A 15800-nucleotide genomic window follows, 5' to 3' on the forward strand; every position below is an offset into this window, starting at 1 on the left:
ATGGAACTGGAAGAATCAACCTGCCTGACTTCAGGCTCTACTACAAAGCCACAGTCATCAAGACAGGATGGTACTGGCACAAAGACAGAAATATAGATCAATGGAATAAAATTTAAAATAGTCTTGATGTCTTGCTTGCTTTGTATTAATACAACTACCACTTTCTTTTATGGTATGCATTTGTCTCTTCTATTACTTATAACCTTTTTTAGCATGTTATTTTCAGATAATTTCAACATTACATAAGAATTTTGAAAATGTGCTGAACTGAAAGCTTTTTCCCCAAATTCTTCAGTTTTTTGAAATGTTGCCATATTGACTTTATTACTTTCTTTTTCCCTCCTCTACTGTCTCTCTATATGTACCTATGGGTGTTTAGCATTTTAATGTCTTATGGTTCATATTAATTTTAATTATCTAGTTAAGATTTTTGTTTTCTGTGTATAGTTTACATTTTTCCTTTTGTAATAAGTAATGTTTGTATTAAAGTACTTTGAGACCATGTATTTATTCTTTTAGTTACTAGATGTCTTTCACTATAGTATTCATTAATGATTCTTGCCTGAATCAGTTTTTTTCCTCTGATAATTTAGTTAATATAAGATTATTTATTACTTAAGGGGCTACTTCATTGGAGCAATAGTGAAAAATCTGCTTGGAGTGCAGAAGACTCAGGTTCAATCCTGGGTCAGGAAGATCCCCTAGTGGAGGAAATGGCACCCACTCGTGTTCTTGCTGGGACAAACCCATGGAGGAGAGGGAGAGGAGAGAAGAGGAGCTTGGGGGCTACAGTCTTTGGAGTCACAAAGACTCAGACACTACTGAGCAGCTCTGTGTGTGTGTGTGTATGTGTGTGTGAGAGTCACTCAGTCACATCTGAGGCCTCCAGGGGTCCTGTGTCCATGGAATCCTCCAGGCAAGAATACAGGAGTGGTTTGCCATTCTCTTCTCTGGGGAGCAAGATGTATTACTTCACATTCTGTATTAAGGAATCCTTATCTCCACTATCTCTGGGGAGTCAATATGTATTACTTCACATTCTGTATTAAGGAATCCTTCTGCATTACCTGTTTACCTGTCTGTTTATCTTTCTATCTGTCTACCTATGATCTCCTATTATTGTATTAGACTCATAGATTTTTACATCATTCAGTCAGGTTGTTCCTTTAATGACCTTATTCATTTTGATGCTTAGATGGTCCCAGATGTAGCTGGTGTGAGCTACCTCAAGCTGATTCATATGATGTGTTGATGCACTTTTATCATTTTGGGCAAATTTCCTAACTTAATCATGATACCATTAATTTTTTTAAGGTGCTTAGTTCTTTTTAGTGCTGAATGGCATCTTGACAATAAGATCTGGCCATGTGTCCTTGTATTTAAAATGTGTCAGTTTGAATCAACAAGTAGCTAGGTATCGGTTTTTTATTCATTCTGCCTAATTAGAATATTTATTCTATTACATTAACTTATTTAGTGATTTATGTTGATTTAAGTCTTAGATCTAGCTATTGTTTTTCTATTTGTTCCATTCTTTTTTTTTTAAGCTCCTTTTGTTCCCCCTGTTTTCCTTCCTTCTTCTAGATTACAGTCTTTTAGTATTATGATTTAGTTTCCCTATTACTGGAGTATAACTTTTAACTTTATTTATTATTTGTTTGTATTTGTTCTGGGGATTACAATGTGTATCCTTAAGTTATTAGTTTATCTTGAATAATGATATGTCACTTTACATGTAATTTAAGAATCTTACAGCAGTACAGTATAATTTACCTTTACACTTTTTTAATATGGTTGGTATATACTTATACAGTTGTTTTTAAATGCTAAATATGTTATTGTTTGTGCTTTGAACATTTCATTGTATTTTAAAATTCAAGAAGGAAAAGTAGTTCATTATACTTCTCCACAGATTTGCTATTTCCAGGCCTTCTCATTCTTTCTTACAGATCTATTTTATGACTTGGTGTCATTTTCTTTCAGTGTGAAGAATTCTTTTAGTTATTCTTTTAGTGTATATCTGCTGGTTTTAGATTTTCTTAGCTTTTGTTTATCTAAAAATATTTTTTCATCTGTTTTCAAAGTTTTCCCTTTCCCAACCCCTTAAAGATGTTATTCCTCTGTTTGCTTTCATTGTTGCTGAAGAGAGATAAGCCAGTAGTCACTGTTATTAATCTAAATGTATTGTCTTTTTTTTCTGGTTGTCTTTAAGGTTTCCTCTTTATCTTTGCATTTTGCAGTGTTTGATCTTCTTGTGAGATTTCATTTGCATCAGTTCTCTTGGGGTTGTGTTAAACTTCTGAGATCTGTAGGTTGAGATCTTTTATTAGGATTGGAGATGATGTTGCCAGTTTACCCTTAAATATGTCTCTTTTCTCATTTCTCCTTTTGCAACTCATTGTTGTTGTTCAGTTGCTCAGTCATGTTCGATTCTTTTCGACCCCATGGACTGCAGCACGCCAGGCTTCACTGTGCCTCCTAGCTGCTAAATATATCATTCAGATTTCATCATTACTTGAGTGAACTGAATGTGTCTCAGTTTGTATTAGTTTCAAATTACTTATGATTTCAGTTCTAAAAATTCTGTTGTAAAGTATCTTTGTCCTTAAGACTCTGAAATTCCAAAGCTTCTATCCAGGGGCTTATCTCTGATTTTAACAGGATTTGAGTTGGACTGGGTTTCAGCTTTGATTGGTTTTTACTCTCCTTTGGATTGCAAAATGTGCAACATTTCTCTCTGATTTCTAGCACTCCCCACCTCCACCCCACCCCCACACACCATTTCTTATGGAACAGAATTGTTTTAGGGAAGAATTGTTGGGTTAGTATGTTTATTTTTGTTTAGAGGCTCTTCCAAGATTACAGTCCATACTAGCAGCCCACACTATTAAAGGATTAAGTGGTTTTTTGTTGTTTTTTGCTTTTTTTTTTTTTATTCCACCAAAGTCTCTCAGCATATGACTGTTTCACTCTCTCATCTCTGTGTATCCAGATTAGGCAACTGGCCTTAGATATGAAAGTGATGGCTGCTTTTTGCTCATCTTTCAAGAGCTTTATCTCAGTGTGCAATTTAATTCAGTTATACATTTTTGTGTATATTATACTTCATTAATATTAAAGGAAAATACAACTTTTAGCTTAGACTTAGCTTTCTTCTGCTTTTAAAGGTAATGACAGTGTTTCTTGATCTTTGACATTCTAATCTAAGAATAGAATTTCTACCAGATCTTCTTAAAGCATAATAGAAATATGTAATATAAGTAGAGATGCTAGGTGAGTGATTACTATCAGAGTCACCAGATTATTTTGGGCCCCTGTGTTCATCACTTTTATAGCAACCTGTACTTATTCATTATGTATACTGTAATTGATATGATATAACTGTGAGTTTAATATATAAAGGCAGGAACCATGAATATTTCTTCGCCATTGTAAATTCAGTATTCCATCAAAACAAGTGTAACTTCAATATCCCTTCACCATTGTAATTTGAGTACTCCATTAACACATTTTTGTAATGAAGTTTTAAATTCAATAACATTTTTGGAAAGGGTGGCAATAGGTCAGAGGTTATCATTCAGTTAAATATATCCTGTAAGGATATTTTGAGGTATCTTTTTTCCCCTAACTGAATTTACTACCTGGATTCCATGCAGTCTTATTTATTTCTAATAATTCTGTCTTTTGCATAATAGACAATCTAGTTTATGTACATATTTAGTAATTTAAGATTTTTAATTGAACTATATACTAAGCCTCTGATATTCTGTAGAAAGAAATCAGTAAGATAAAATTTGTGACCTTTGCTCACAAGCAATAAATTATTGAAAAAGAACTGCTTACAGATCTTATGTTTATTTCTTGATAAAGAATTATCATTGCAATACTGACTTTATTTTGAAGAAATATTTGTCTCAAAACAGTTTCTTTTATAGAGAGACATCTTGGGTGACACTTTTAGGGGCTTGTGAAAGATATATAGTTCTGGAATTTTGTTTGTTGATTGTAAGATTTATTTTTAAAACTTTGCTTGTAAAGATAGTTTTGGAGTTATTTTCTTTATGTTTAGTTTCCTTTACTGAATAAAAAGTATCATTATTGATCACTTTTGGAATAGTAAGGATTATAAAACATTTAGGTAGAATTACATTATTGGTTTCTTTTCAAAGTCAGGGGAAAAGGCAGTGCCAAGATAGATGTAGGGAATTAAGAAGTACATACTACTGCGATTGGACTAATAAGCTACAAGGATATGTTATACAGCACAGGGAATATAGCCAATGTTTTATAACTTTAAGTGGAATATAATCTTTAAAAATTTTGATTCATTTTGTTGTCTACCTGAAAGTAATATAATCTTATAAATCAATAATAAAGGAGAGAAATGGTAGAGACCTAGTAGATGCTGAAGAGATCAAGAAGCGATGGAAAGAATCCACAGAAGAACTGTACAAAAAAGATCTTAATGTACTGGATTACTACACTGGTGTGCTCAGTCACCCAGAGCCAGACATTCTGGAGTGCAAAGTCAACTGCTGTTAATAAAGCTAGTGAATGTGACAGACTTCCAGTAGAACTATTCAAAACCCTAAAGGATGATGCCTTCAAGATGTTGCATTCAATATGCCAGCAAATCTGGAAGACCCAGCAGTGGTCTTCCTGGTCACAGGACTGGAAAAGGTCAATCCTCATCCCAGTTCCCAGGAAGGGTAGTATTAAAGAATGTGCTAACCATCAGACAGTTGCACTCATCTCCCATGAAGTCATGCTTAAAATCTTGCATGTTAGGTTCAGCATTATGTGAACCAAGAACTTCCAGATGTCCAATCTGGGTTTAGAAAAGGAAGAGGAACCAGAGATTAAATTGGCAACATTCTATGGATCATAGAGAAGGTTAGGGAATTCCAGAAAAATATCTACCTCTTTTTAATCGACTACGCTAAAGCCTTTGACTGTGTGAATCATAAAAAACTGTGGAAAGCTCTTAAAGAGATGGGAATACCAGACCATCCTACCTATCTTCTGAGAAATCTGTTTGCAGGTCAAGAAGCAACAGTTAGAACCCTGTATGGAGCAACTGATTGGTTCAAGATTGAGAAAGGAACACGACAGGGCTGTCTGCTGTCACCCTGTTTGCTTAACCTATACACTGAGCACATCATGAGAAATGCTGGGCTGGATGAGTTGCAGACTGAAATCAAGGTAGACAGGAGAAACATCAACATCCTCAGATATGCAGATGATACCACGCTAATGGCAGAAAGCAAAGAGGACCTAAGGAACCTCTTGATGAAGATGAAGGAGGAGAGTAAAAGAGCCTGCTTAAAACTAAGTATTATAAAACCAAGATCATGTCATCCAGCCCTATACTTCATGGCAAATAGAAGGGGAAAATGTGGAAATAGTGACCGAATTCCTCTTCCTGGGCTCTAAAATCACTGTGGATGGTGACTGCAGCCATGAAATCAGAAGATGGTTGCTTCTTGGCAGGAAAACTATGACAAATCTAGACAACATGTGAAAAACAGACATTGCCCTACCGACAGAAGTCTGTGGAGTCACAGCTGTGGGCTTCCCAGAGTTCTCATACAGCTATGAGAGCTGGACTGTAAGAAAGGCAGAGCACCACAGAATTGATGCCTTCGAACTGTGGTGCTGGAGAAGACTCCTGAAAGTCCCTTGGACAGCAAGAGATCAAACCAGTCAATCTTAAGGGAAATCAACCCTGAATTCTTGGAAGGACTGATGCTGAATCTCCAGTATTTTGGTCATCTGATGCTAACAGCTGACTCATTGGAAAAGCCCCTGATGCTGGGAAAGATTGAAGGCAGAAGGGAGATAGGGTGTCAGAGGATGAGGTGGCTGGGTGGAATCACCAGTGCAATGGACATGAACTTGGGCGAGCTTCAGGAAATAGTGAGGGTCGGGAACGCCTGGCGTGTTGCAGTCGATGGGGTCACAAAGAGTTGGACATGACTGGGCAACTGAACAACAAGAAGATATAATATGAAAGATGATGACATAGGAGCAGAGATATTTTCTTTTTTTAGGAGCCTTTATCAGCTAATTGCACAGGAAGGCTACAGAGAGATCAGCTTGAAAATTTATGAATATTAACTGTGAAGGAATTTGAATGTGTCGGAGAAATAAGGGTTTCAGGACACAGAATCATGTTAGAGGATGCTTTCATGAGAGGTAGTGTAGCATAGTGTTTTAAGTGTTGTAGGCTTTAGATCTAGACTGCCTTATTAAAATCTTTTCCTTTTTTGCTATCTGCTCAATACTAAAATTATTTCACATGGTTATTGTGAAGGTTAAATGAATTTTTATACATTAAAATATTTAGAACCTAATTTCTGAAGTACAATAAATATTTCCTGCAGTTATTATTATTATTATTAAAGTACTACTAGAGCCTTGTTTGCAAAATAATTCTCCTACCTATGACTGATTCTTGATACTTCCTTTTTAGCTCAACTGAAGTTGATGACATGATTCGTAAATCAACAAACCTGTTGCTAACTAGGACTCTAAGCAACTCTCTGCAGAATGTCATTAAAAGGAAGAATATTGGACTTACTGAGGTAACTCTGCTATTATTGGAGGCAGTCAAGGCAATACGTGAATAGATCTCCTAAGTCCTGGGGCTTGTGTGTTAATTAATTACAATTTTCTGTGTGGTCTGTCATGTTCTTCATGGGATCATGGTGAAAGTGCAAAATAAATTCCTTGTATTTTTCATTTGTTGCCTTGGAGAAATTTGGTATTTTTTTGGAGAAGTCACTGTTTTTTCTCTCTCTCATTATCTTCACTAATTTAACTGGTTTTCCTTTCTGAGGTTATTGGGTTAAATTTGTATTATTTGCCATTGATTATATATTTTAAAATTGTTGATTGGAGAATAGAGTCAATGTCAGGATCCTGTTTAAAATAATGGCACTTTGAGTACAACATACAGTATGAAATCACATTTTGCCTACATCAGTCACTGATGCCAGGGATATTAGCATTCATAGTCATTGGTTAGTGTTAGGTTCAGATTTTGGTTTTGAGATACATTAGGAATATGAATAGAAAATTACTCTTAATTAGCATGTAACTGGGAATTTAGAACTGAGGAAATGTGAGAGAAAGGCAGTTGTCACATTTCTGTGGAAGCTTACACAATCTCACAAAGGATGAAGGGATATTGTACATATGTTGAGAACAGTATCTTGGCAAACTGAATATCTGATGCATTGTCATAAGTCCTAAAATTTAGAAAGATGTGAAATTTCCCTTTTCGTAGAAACCCAGGTTTGTGTGGGAGCCTCAGCCTGCCATTTTATGGAAATCATAGTGCTAAAAGTGAGAGATGGGAGGAATCTTCTTCACAAGCAAAGAGAAAGGCTGTTGGCCATCTACTTTACCTATATAGGTGGTGTAGTTTCAAATTCGGTTGGTCTAGAAAATTGACATTTTTAGGTATATGTTACCAAGGATGAACATCAGAAAGTGATTAACTATACTGACCCATAGGTAAATATAGCTGGAAGCCAGGTGAACATCTATTGTTAATTCTGATTTTGGAGTGATTGTTTCTTTCCCGGTGTTAATATTTTAAAATACTGTATTATATAAATAGTGTATTACAACATGGGACATTGCCAGTGGTTGAATTCTACTTATAACCAACTTATTTTTTTAAAGTCACATTTGACATTATTAGATAATCCCTTCACTTTGCAGTGCTTTGTTTCTGTTGCCTGATCTAGAAGTGATAGTTATTGCCATTATGTGTCTGAGGATAGGCTAACTTCTTTTGTAGTCAGGTAGGCTACAAAGTTGTAGTCAGGAACGCTACAAAGAACCAATTTCAACTAAAAATTTGGCAGTCCTTCCATCTTGCAGACTATTCTGTTCTCCTTTTCTGAATCCCAAGTAAGACAAGAAATTTATTTATTTTATGAACTTCTGCATTCAGTTCAGTAGAGTTGCTCAGTCGTGCCCGACTCTTTGCAACCCCGTGAATCACAGCACGCCAGGCCTCCGTGTCCATCGCCAACTCCCAGAGTTCACTCAGATTCATGTCCATCGAGTCAGTGATGACATCCAGCCATCTCATCCTCTGTCGTCCCCTTCTCCTCCTGCCCCCAATCCCTCCCAGCATCAAAGTCTCTTCCAATGAGTCAGCTCTTCGCATGAGGTGCCCAAAGTACTGGAGCTTCAGCTTTAGCATCATTCCTTCCAAAGAAATCCCAGGCCTGATCTCCTTCAGAATGGACTGGCTGGATCTCCTTGCAGTCCAAGGGACTCTCAAGAGTCTTCTCCAACACCATAGTTCAAAAGCATCAATTCTTCGGCACTCAGCCTTCTTCACAGTCCAACTCTCACATCCATACATGACTACTGGAAAAACCATAGCCTAGACTAGACTGACCTTAGTCGGCAAAGTAATGTCTCTGCTTTTGAATATACTATCTAGGTTGGTCATAACTTTTCTTCCAAGGAGTAAGCGTCTTTTAATTTCATGGCTGCAGTCACCATCTGCAGTGATTTTGGAGCCCAAAAAAATAAAGTTTCACACTGTTTCCCCATCTATTTCCCAGAAATGATGGGACCAGATGCCATGATCTTCGTTTTCTGAATGTTGAGCTTTAAGCCAACTTTTTCACTCTCCTCTTTCACTTTCATCAAAAGGCTTTTTAGTTCCTCTTCGCTTTCTGCCATAAGGGTGGTGTCATCTGCAGATCTGAGGTTATTGATATTTCTCCCAGCAATCTTGATTCCAGCTTGTGTTTCTTCCAGTCCAGCGTTTCTCATAATGTACACTGCATACAAGTGAAATAAGCGGGGTGACAATGTATGGTCTTGACGTACTCCTTTTCCTATTTGGAACCAGCCTGTTGTTCCATGTCCAGTTCTAACTGTTGCTTCCTGACCTGCATACAGATTTCTCAAGAGGCAGGTCAGCTGGTCTGGTATTCGTCTCTCTCTCAGTTTTTTCCACAGTTTCTTGTGATCCACACAGTCAAAGGCTTTGGCATAGTCAATAAAGCAGAAATAGATGTTTTTCTGGAACTCTCTTGCTTTTTCCATGATCCAGTAGATGTTGGAAATTTGATCTCTGGTTCCTCTGCCTTTTCTAAATCCAGCTTGAACGTCAGGAAGTTCACGGTTCACATATTGCTGAAGCCTGGCTTGGAGAATTCTGAGCGTTACTTTACTAGGATGTGAGATGAGTGCAATTGTGTGGTAGTTTCAGCATTCTTTGGCATTGCCTTTCTTTGGGATTGGAATGAAAACTGACCTTTTCCAGTCCTGTGGCCACTGCTGAGTTTTCCACATTTGCTGGCATATTGAGTACAGCACTTTCACAGCATCATCTTTCAGGATTTGAAACAGCTCCACTGGAATTCCATCACCTCCACTAGCATTGTTTGTAGTGATGCTTCCTAAGGCCCACTTGACTTCACATTCCAGGAGGTCTGGCTCTAGATGAGTGATCACACCATCGTGATTATCCAGGTCGTGAAGATCTTTTTTGTACAGTTCTTCTGTGTATTCTTGCCACCTCTTCTTAATATCTTCTACTTCTGTTAGGTCCAGACCATTTCTGTCCTTTATCGAGCCCATCTTTGCATGAACTGTTTCCTTGGTATCTCTAATTTTCTTGAAGAGATCTCTAGTCTTTCCCATTCTGTTCTTTTCCTCTATTTCTTTGCATTGATCGCTAAAGAAGGCTTTCTTATCTCTTCTTGCTATTCTTTGGAACTCTGCATTCAGATGCTTATATCTTCCCTTTTCTCCTTAGCTTTTTGTTTCTCTTCTTTTCACAGCTCTTTGTAAGGCCTCCCCAGACAGCCATTTTGCTTTTTTGCATTTCTTTTCCATGGGGATGATCTTGATCCTTGTCTCCTGTACAATGTCACGAACCTCATTCCATAGTTCATCAGGCACTCTGTCTATCAGATCTAAGCCCTTAAATCTATTTCTCACTTCCACTGTATAATCATAAGGGGTTTGATTTAGGTCATACCTGAATGGTCTAGCGGTTTTCCCTGTTTTCTTCAATTTGAATCTGAATTTGGTAATAAGGAGTTCATGATCTGAGCCACAGTCAGCTCCTGGTCTTGTTTTTGTTGACTGTATAGAGCTTCTCCATCTTTGGCTACAAAGAATGTAATCAGTCTGATTTCGATATTGACCATCTGGTGATGTCCATGTGTAGAGTCTTCTCTTGTTTTGTTGGAAGAGGGTGTTTGCTATGACCAGTGCATTTTCTTGGCAAAACTCTATTAGTCTTTGCCCTGCTTCGTTCTGCATTCCAAGGCCAAATTTGCCTGTTACTCCAGGTGTTTCTTGACTTCCTACTTTTGCATTCCAGTCCCCTATAATGAAAAGGACATCTTTTTTGGGGTGTTAATTCTAAAAGGTCTTGTAGGTCTTCATAGAACCGTTCAACTTCAGCTTCTTCAGCATTATTGGTTGGGGCATAGACTTGGATAACTGTGATATTGAATGGTTTGCCTTGGAGACGAACAGAGATCATTCTGCCGTTTTTGAGATTGCATCCAAGTACAGCATTTTGGACTCTTTTGTTGACCATCATGGCTACTCCATTTCTTCTGAGGGATTCCTGCCCGCAGTAGTAGATATAATGGTCATCTGAGTTAAATTCACCCATTCCAGTCCATTTTAGTTCGCTGATTCTTAGAATGTCGACATTCACTCTTACCATCTCGTTTGACCACTTCCAATTTGTCTTGATTCATGGACCTGACATTCCAGGTTCCTATGCATATTGCTCTTAAAGCTTCAGACCTTGCTTCTATCACCAGTCACATCCACAGCTGGGTATTGTTTTTGCTTTGGCTCCATCCCTTCATTCTTTCTGGAGTTATTTCTCCATTGATCTCCAGTAGCATATTAGGCACCTACTGACCTGGGGAGTTCCTTTTTCAGTATCCTATCATTTTGCCTTTTCATACTGTTCATGGGGTTCTCAAGGCAAGAATACTTGTTTGCCATTCCCTTCTCCAGTGGACCACATTCTGTCAGACCTTTCCACCATGACCTGCCTGTCTTGGGTTGCCCCGAGGGCATGGCTTAGTTTCATTGAGTTAGACAAGGCTGTGGTCCTAGTGTGATTAGATTGACTAATTTTCTGTGAGTATGGTTTCAGTGTGTCTGCCCTCTGATGCCCTCTTGCAACACCTACCATCTTACTTGGGTTTCTCTTACCTTGGGCATGGGGTATCTCTTCAGGGCTGCTCCAGCAAAGCACAGCTGCTGCTCCTTATCTTGGATGAGGGGTATCTTCTCACCGCTGCCCTTCCTGACCTTCAAGGTGGGATGGCTCCTCTAGGCCCTCCTGAGGCTGTGCAGCCAGGGCTCCTTGGCTGTGGGGTTGCCCCTCCCGGCACCACCCCTGGCCTCAGGCACTGGGTAGCTCCTCCTGGCCCCCGCCCCTGACCTTGGACACGGGGTAAATCCTCGGCTGCCGCCCTTCGGGCGTGGGGTCGTCCTGGCTTCCGCCCCTGACCTCGGACGTGTGGTAGCTCCTCTTGGCTGCGCGGCGCAGGCACTTAGTGCGCCAGGCGCAGCCGCCTGCGCTTAGTGTGCCTGCGCTAAAGCTCTTGCATTAAAGCTCTTGATATAATTCTGCTTCTGCCATTTGATTTAACAGTATCTTAAAAGCCGTTTTATTTAATTATTTTTTATTGAAGTTTAGTTGATTTATACTACTGTGTTAGTTTCATGTATCCAAAAAAACAAAGAAGTCCATTTTAAACAAGTAGCATAGCAGGATTGTGGTGTGGTAGAAAGAGCTTTGGCCACGGAAGACTCTAGATTTAGTTATGACTATGCCATTGATTTACTGTAGCATCTTAAAAGAAGACCTAACTCGTTAGCTCTTCAGTTTTTCTGACTCCATTGTTCTTTTCAAAGGTACTGTACAGATCAACTAACAACAGGAAGAAGCAGTAGGAGCTTGTCAAGAAGGACTGTATCACGTTTCTTGACATTATTTCACTGAATGCTAAATGTTATTGCTAAGTCATTGGATCGTTTTAGGAAAAAATACTTTTGTTATCAAAATCTTTGCATATGCATGAAGGAACATCCACACATATTTATTTTGGCTATGATGGTTGTGTGTAACACAACTAGTGATTTTTTCCATCACCAAGTAAATCTTTGACTAACTGTATTATTAACCTTTTATGAAAGGGAGGACATTATATCTTCCTTTATAGGTAACTGAAGTGATTTTTCCATCTGAAATCATCATCATAATAGGCAGTGTTTGTGTAACAATTTATATTCTTCTGTGGCTATTCACATATAATCACCTTATCTAAATAAGGTGATTTAGCACAATAACATTTGAAGCAGGTTGGGCATATATTATTACTCCCTTTTTATAGAAGGTATAATTAAAGTTCAAGGAGAATGTCTAAGCGAGCAAAATGATAGAAATGAGCCTTGAGTTCAGGTTATTTTTCCCCCAAACTTACTAATATTTACTATATTGTATTTTCTCACATATTGATTTAATTATTCTATCATAACAAGGATAGAGATTTTTATAGGAGGTCCATGGTAACATGGAAATGGTTCTACTTATACGTGATTTTGTAATATATCCACTCAAATGATAGAAATATTGTAAACACTCAAAACTCACAAGAGTCCTATTTTTGGTTACCAGACAGACAATTCTTTTAGCATTTAAAAGCTCACGTAACTTAATGTCTTCCTGCCTATCTTGATTCGCGATTATATGCCATCTCATCTCTTATTTTTTTCTGTCCATATACTCTATCCTTTTATCTCTTTCTCTCTATAAACTAGCTTTCATGACCTTTCACATGACTTCTTTACTTCCCCGCGTTAAGCCAACTCAGCATTACCTTTCATTTCTAGCCCCTACTGTAACTTGAATGCCCTAACTCTCAGACCCTAAGTGATGCTCTACATACAGTCCAGTCAGCACGTACAGCTGTTTCCTAGGGATACCTCTTCCAGGTCTGTGAGAAGATCAGCTGAGCAGCAGCCAAGAGTATATGTTCTAAAGCAGACTGTATGGGTTCCAGTTCTGGTTTTCTTTAATAAATATGATCCTGGGTAGATTACTTGGGCTTATGTGAAAAATGGGGACAATAGTAGCATGTATTTCATAAGATTTCTGTGAAGATAAAATGAACAGATAAAGTGCTTAAAATAGTTCCTGGTTCACAGCAAATACTCAATGCATATTGCCTATTATTAAAAAAGAGATCTGGCAGATAGGGTGGTGGTTAGGGCTAGTACAAAAATGGAGTTTTTCAATTAAGAAAAGTCAGAAGACTAGAGCAAGATGTCCTATTAAGATAAATAATTTTTAAAATTAACTTTACAATTTTATTAATGTCCTACTCTGTGACAGGCACTGATATAAGTCTTAAGAATAAATAAGTAAAGAACAATAAGAATAAGAACAACAACTAAAGAGATTTTTGCTTATATTCTAGTGGTAGAAAACAGATAATAAATAGTAAATAAGTAAATCATCTAGTATGATAAAAGGTCATGAATTCTATAGATGAAGAGAAAGAACCTGGGTTAAGGAAATCAGGAGTCTGGTGGAGGTTCAAGGTTGGTCTTACCAAATAGAGCAGCATATTGACAGTAAGTTATCATTGAAGGGGAAAGGGTATTCTTGGCAGAAGTTAGAACTAGAGCAAAGGTCTGAAAGTAGTTAAGTTGTTGGCCAGTTTAGGGAATAATAAGGAAGCTAAAGTAGTTGGACTGGAGTGATCTAGGGGATGGGAAAGAGGAGATTAAGTCAGAGAGGTACCAGGGATGCATGCTAGGTCGTTAAAAAGTGTTTGGCTGTTGTTTTGTATGAAAAAGGATGCCATGGCAGGATTTTGATAGTGGCATGATCTGGCATATTCAGAAAGGATCACATTGACTATGGTATTGAGAATTAAATGTATGGTAAAAACAGGGAGACCAGTTAGGAGGCTACTACAGTAATGCTGCAAGATTTGATGGAAGCTTGGGGATAGAGGTGATGACAAGTGGTCCTATTTGGACTGTATAGTCAGTATGGTTTCCTGACGGTTAGATGTAAAGAAAGCAAGAAAATGAGAAATTGATACTTCTCAATATTTTCATGTGAGCAACTAGAATGCTGCATATAACATGTGCTTTGATAAGAAAAATTTGAAGTAGAGTTAAATTTGGGGTAGAGGAAGACTGGGAATTTGGTACTAGACATATTTGTAGTGTTATTAAACATAGTTTGAGATACTGAGTTAACAGATGTATGTATGAATTTAGTTTGAGAAAGTGATTTGACCTAGAGAAAAAAGTTGGGAGCATAGAAATTATGTTTATAACCACCTGACTACATAATATTGCTTTATTTGTAAAGATGCAGAGAAATAGAGGAAAACAATAACAATAGAATGGGAAAGACTAGAGATCTCTTCCAGAAAATTAGAGATACCAAGGGAACATATCATGCAAAATGAAAGAAAGTGAAAGTGAAAATTGCTCAGTCATGTCCAACTCTTTGCGACCCCATGGACTATACAGTCCATGGAATTCTCCAGGCAACAATACTGGAGTGGAAGGCCTTTCCCTTCTCCAGGTGAACTTCCCAACCCAAGGATCGAACCCAGGTCTCCCACATGCAAAGATGGGCACAATAAATGACAGAAACAGTATGGACCTAACAGAAGCAGAAGATATTAAGAAGAAGTGTCAAGAATACACAGAAGAACTATACAAAAAAGGTCTTAATGACCCAGATAACCATGATGGTGTGATCACTCACCTAGAGCCAGACGTCTTAGAGTGTGAAGTCAAGTGGGCCTTAGGAAGCATCACTACGAACAAAGCTAGTGGAGGTGATGGAATTCCAGCTGAGCTACTTCAAGTCCAAAAAGATGATGATGTTAAAGTGCTGCATTCAGTATGCCAGCAAGTTTGGAAAATTCAGCAGTGGCCAAAGGCCTGGAAAAGGTCAGTTTTCAAAGTAGGACAGTGGCAAAGAATTCAAATTACCACAAAATTGTACTCATTTCACATACTAGCAAAGTAATACTCAAAAGTCTTCAAGCTAGCCTTCAGCAGTATGTGAACGAAGACTCCCAGAAGTTCAAGCTGGATTTAGAAAAAGGCAGAGGAACCAGAGATCAAGTTGCCACTCTCCATTGCATCATAGAAAAAATAAGACAATTCTAGAAAAAAATCTACTTCTGCTTTATTGACTGCACTGAAGCCTTTGACTGTGTGGATCACAAAAAACTGTAGGAGATTCTTCAAGAGATGGGAATATCAGACCACCTTACCTGCTTCCTGTAAAACCCATATGCAGGTCAAGAAGTAACAGTTAGAACCGGACATAGAACAATGGGCTGGTTCTAAATTGGGAAGGGAGAACATCAGGACTGTATATTGTCACCCTGCTTATTTAACTTATATGCAGAGTACACCATGTGAAATGCTGGGCTGGGTGAAGCACAAGCTGGAATCAGGATTGCCGGGAGAAATATCAATAACCTGAGATATGCAGATGACACTACCCTTTTGGCAGAAAGCAAAGAGGAACTAAAGAGTCTCTTGATGAAGGTGAAAGAGGAGAGTGAAAAACTCAACATTCACAAAACAAAGATCATGGCATCCAGTCCCATCACTTCGTGGCAAATGAGTGGGGAAACAGTGGAAACAGTGACAGACTTTATTTTCTTGGGCTCCAAAATCACTGCAGATGGTGACTGTAGCCATGAAATTAAAAGATGCTTGCTCCTTGGAAGAAAATCTGT

The 15800-nt window shown here is 38.1% G+C and overlaps 1 protein-coding gene across 1 annotated transcript in view; it reads left to right on the forward strand.

Moving 5' to 3' along the window:
* EXOC6B (exocyst complex component 6B) overlaps positions 1–15800 on the forward strand; it is a 707283-nt gene that overhangs the window by 406070 nt on the left and 285413 nt on the right. The window contains exon 16 of the mRNA XM_052647541.1: positions 6473–6584. Coding sequence (XP_052503501.1) covers positions 6473–6584 — 112 coding nt within the window. The remainder of the gene's footprint in view (positions 1–6472; positions 6585–15800) is intronic.

This window comes from Budorcas taxicolor, chromosome 11 (genome assembly GCF_023091745.1).
Source record: "Budorcas taxicolor isolate Tak-1 chromosome 11, Takin1.1, whole genome shotgun sequence".
Classification (NCBI taxonomy): Eukaryota; Metazoa; Chordata; class Mammalia; order Artiodactyla; family Bovidae; genus Budorcas; species Budorcas taxicolor.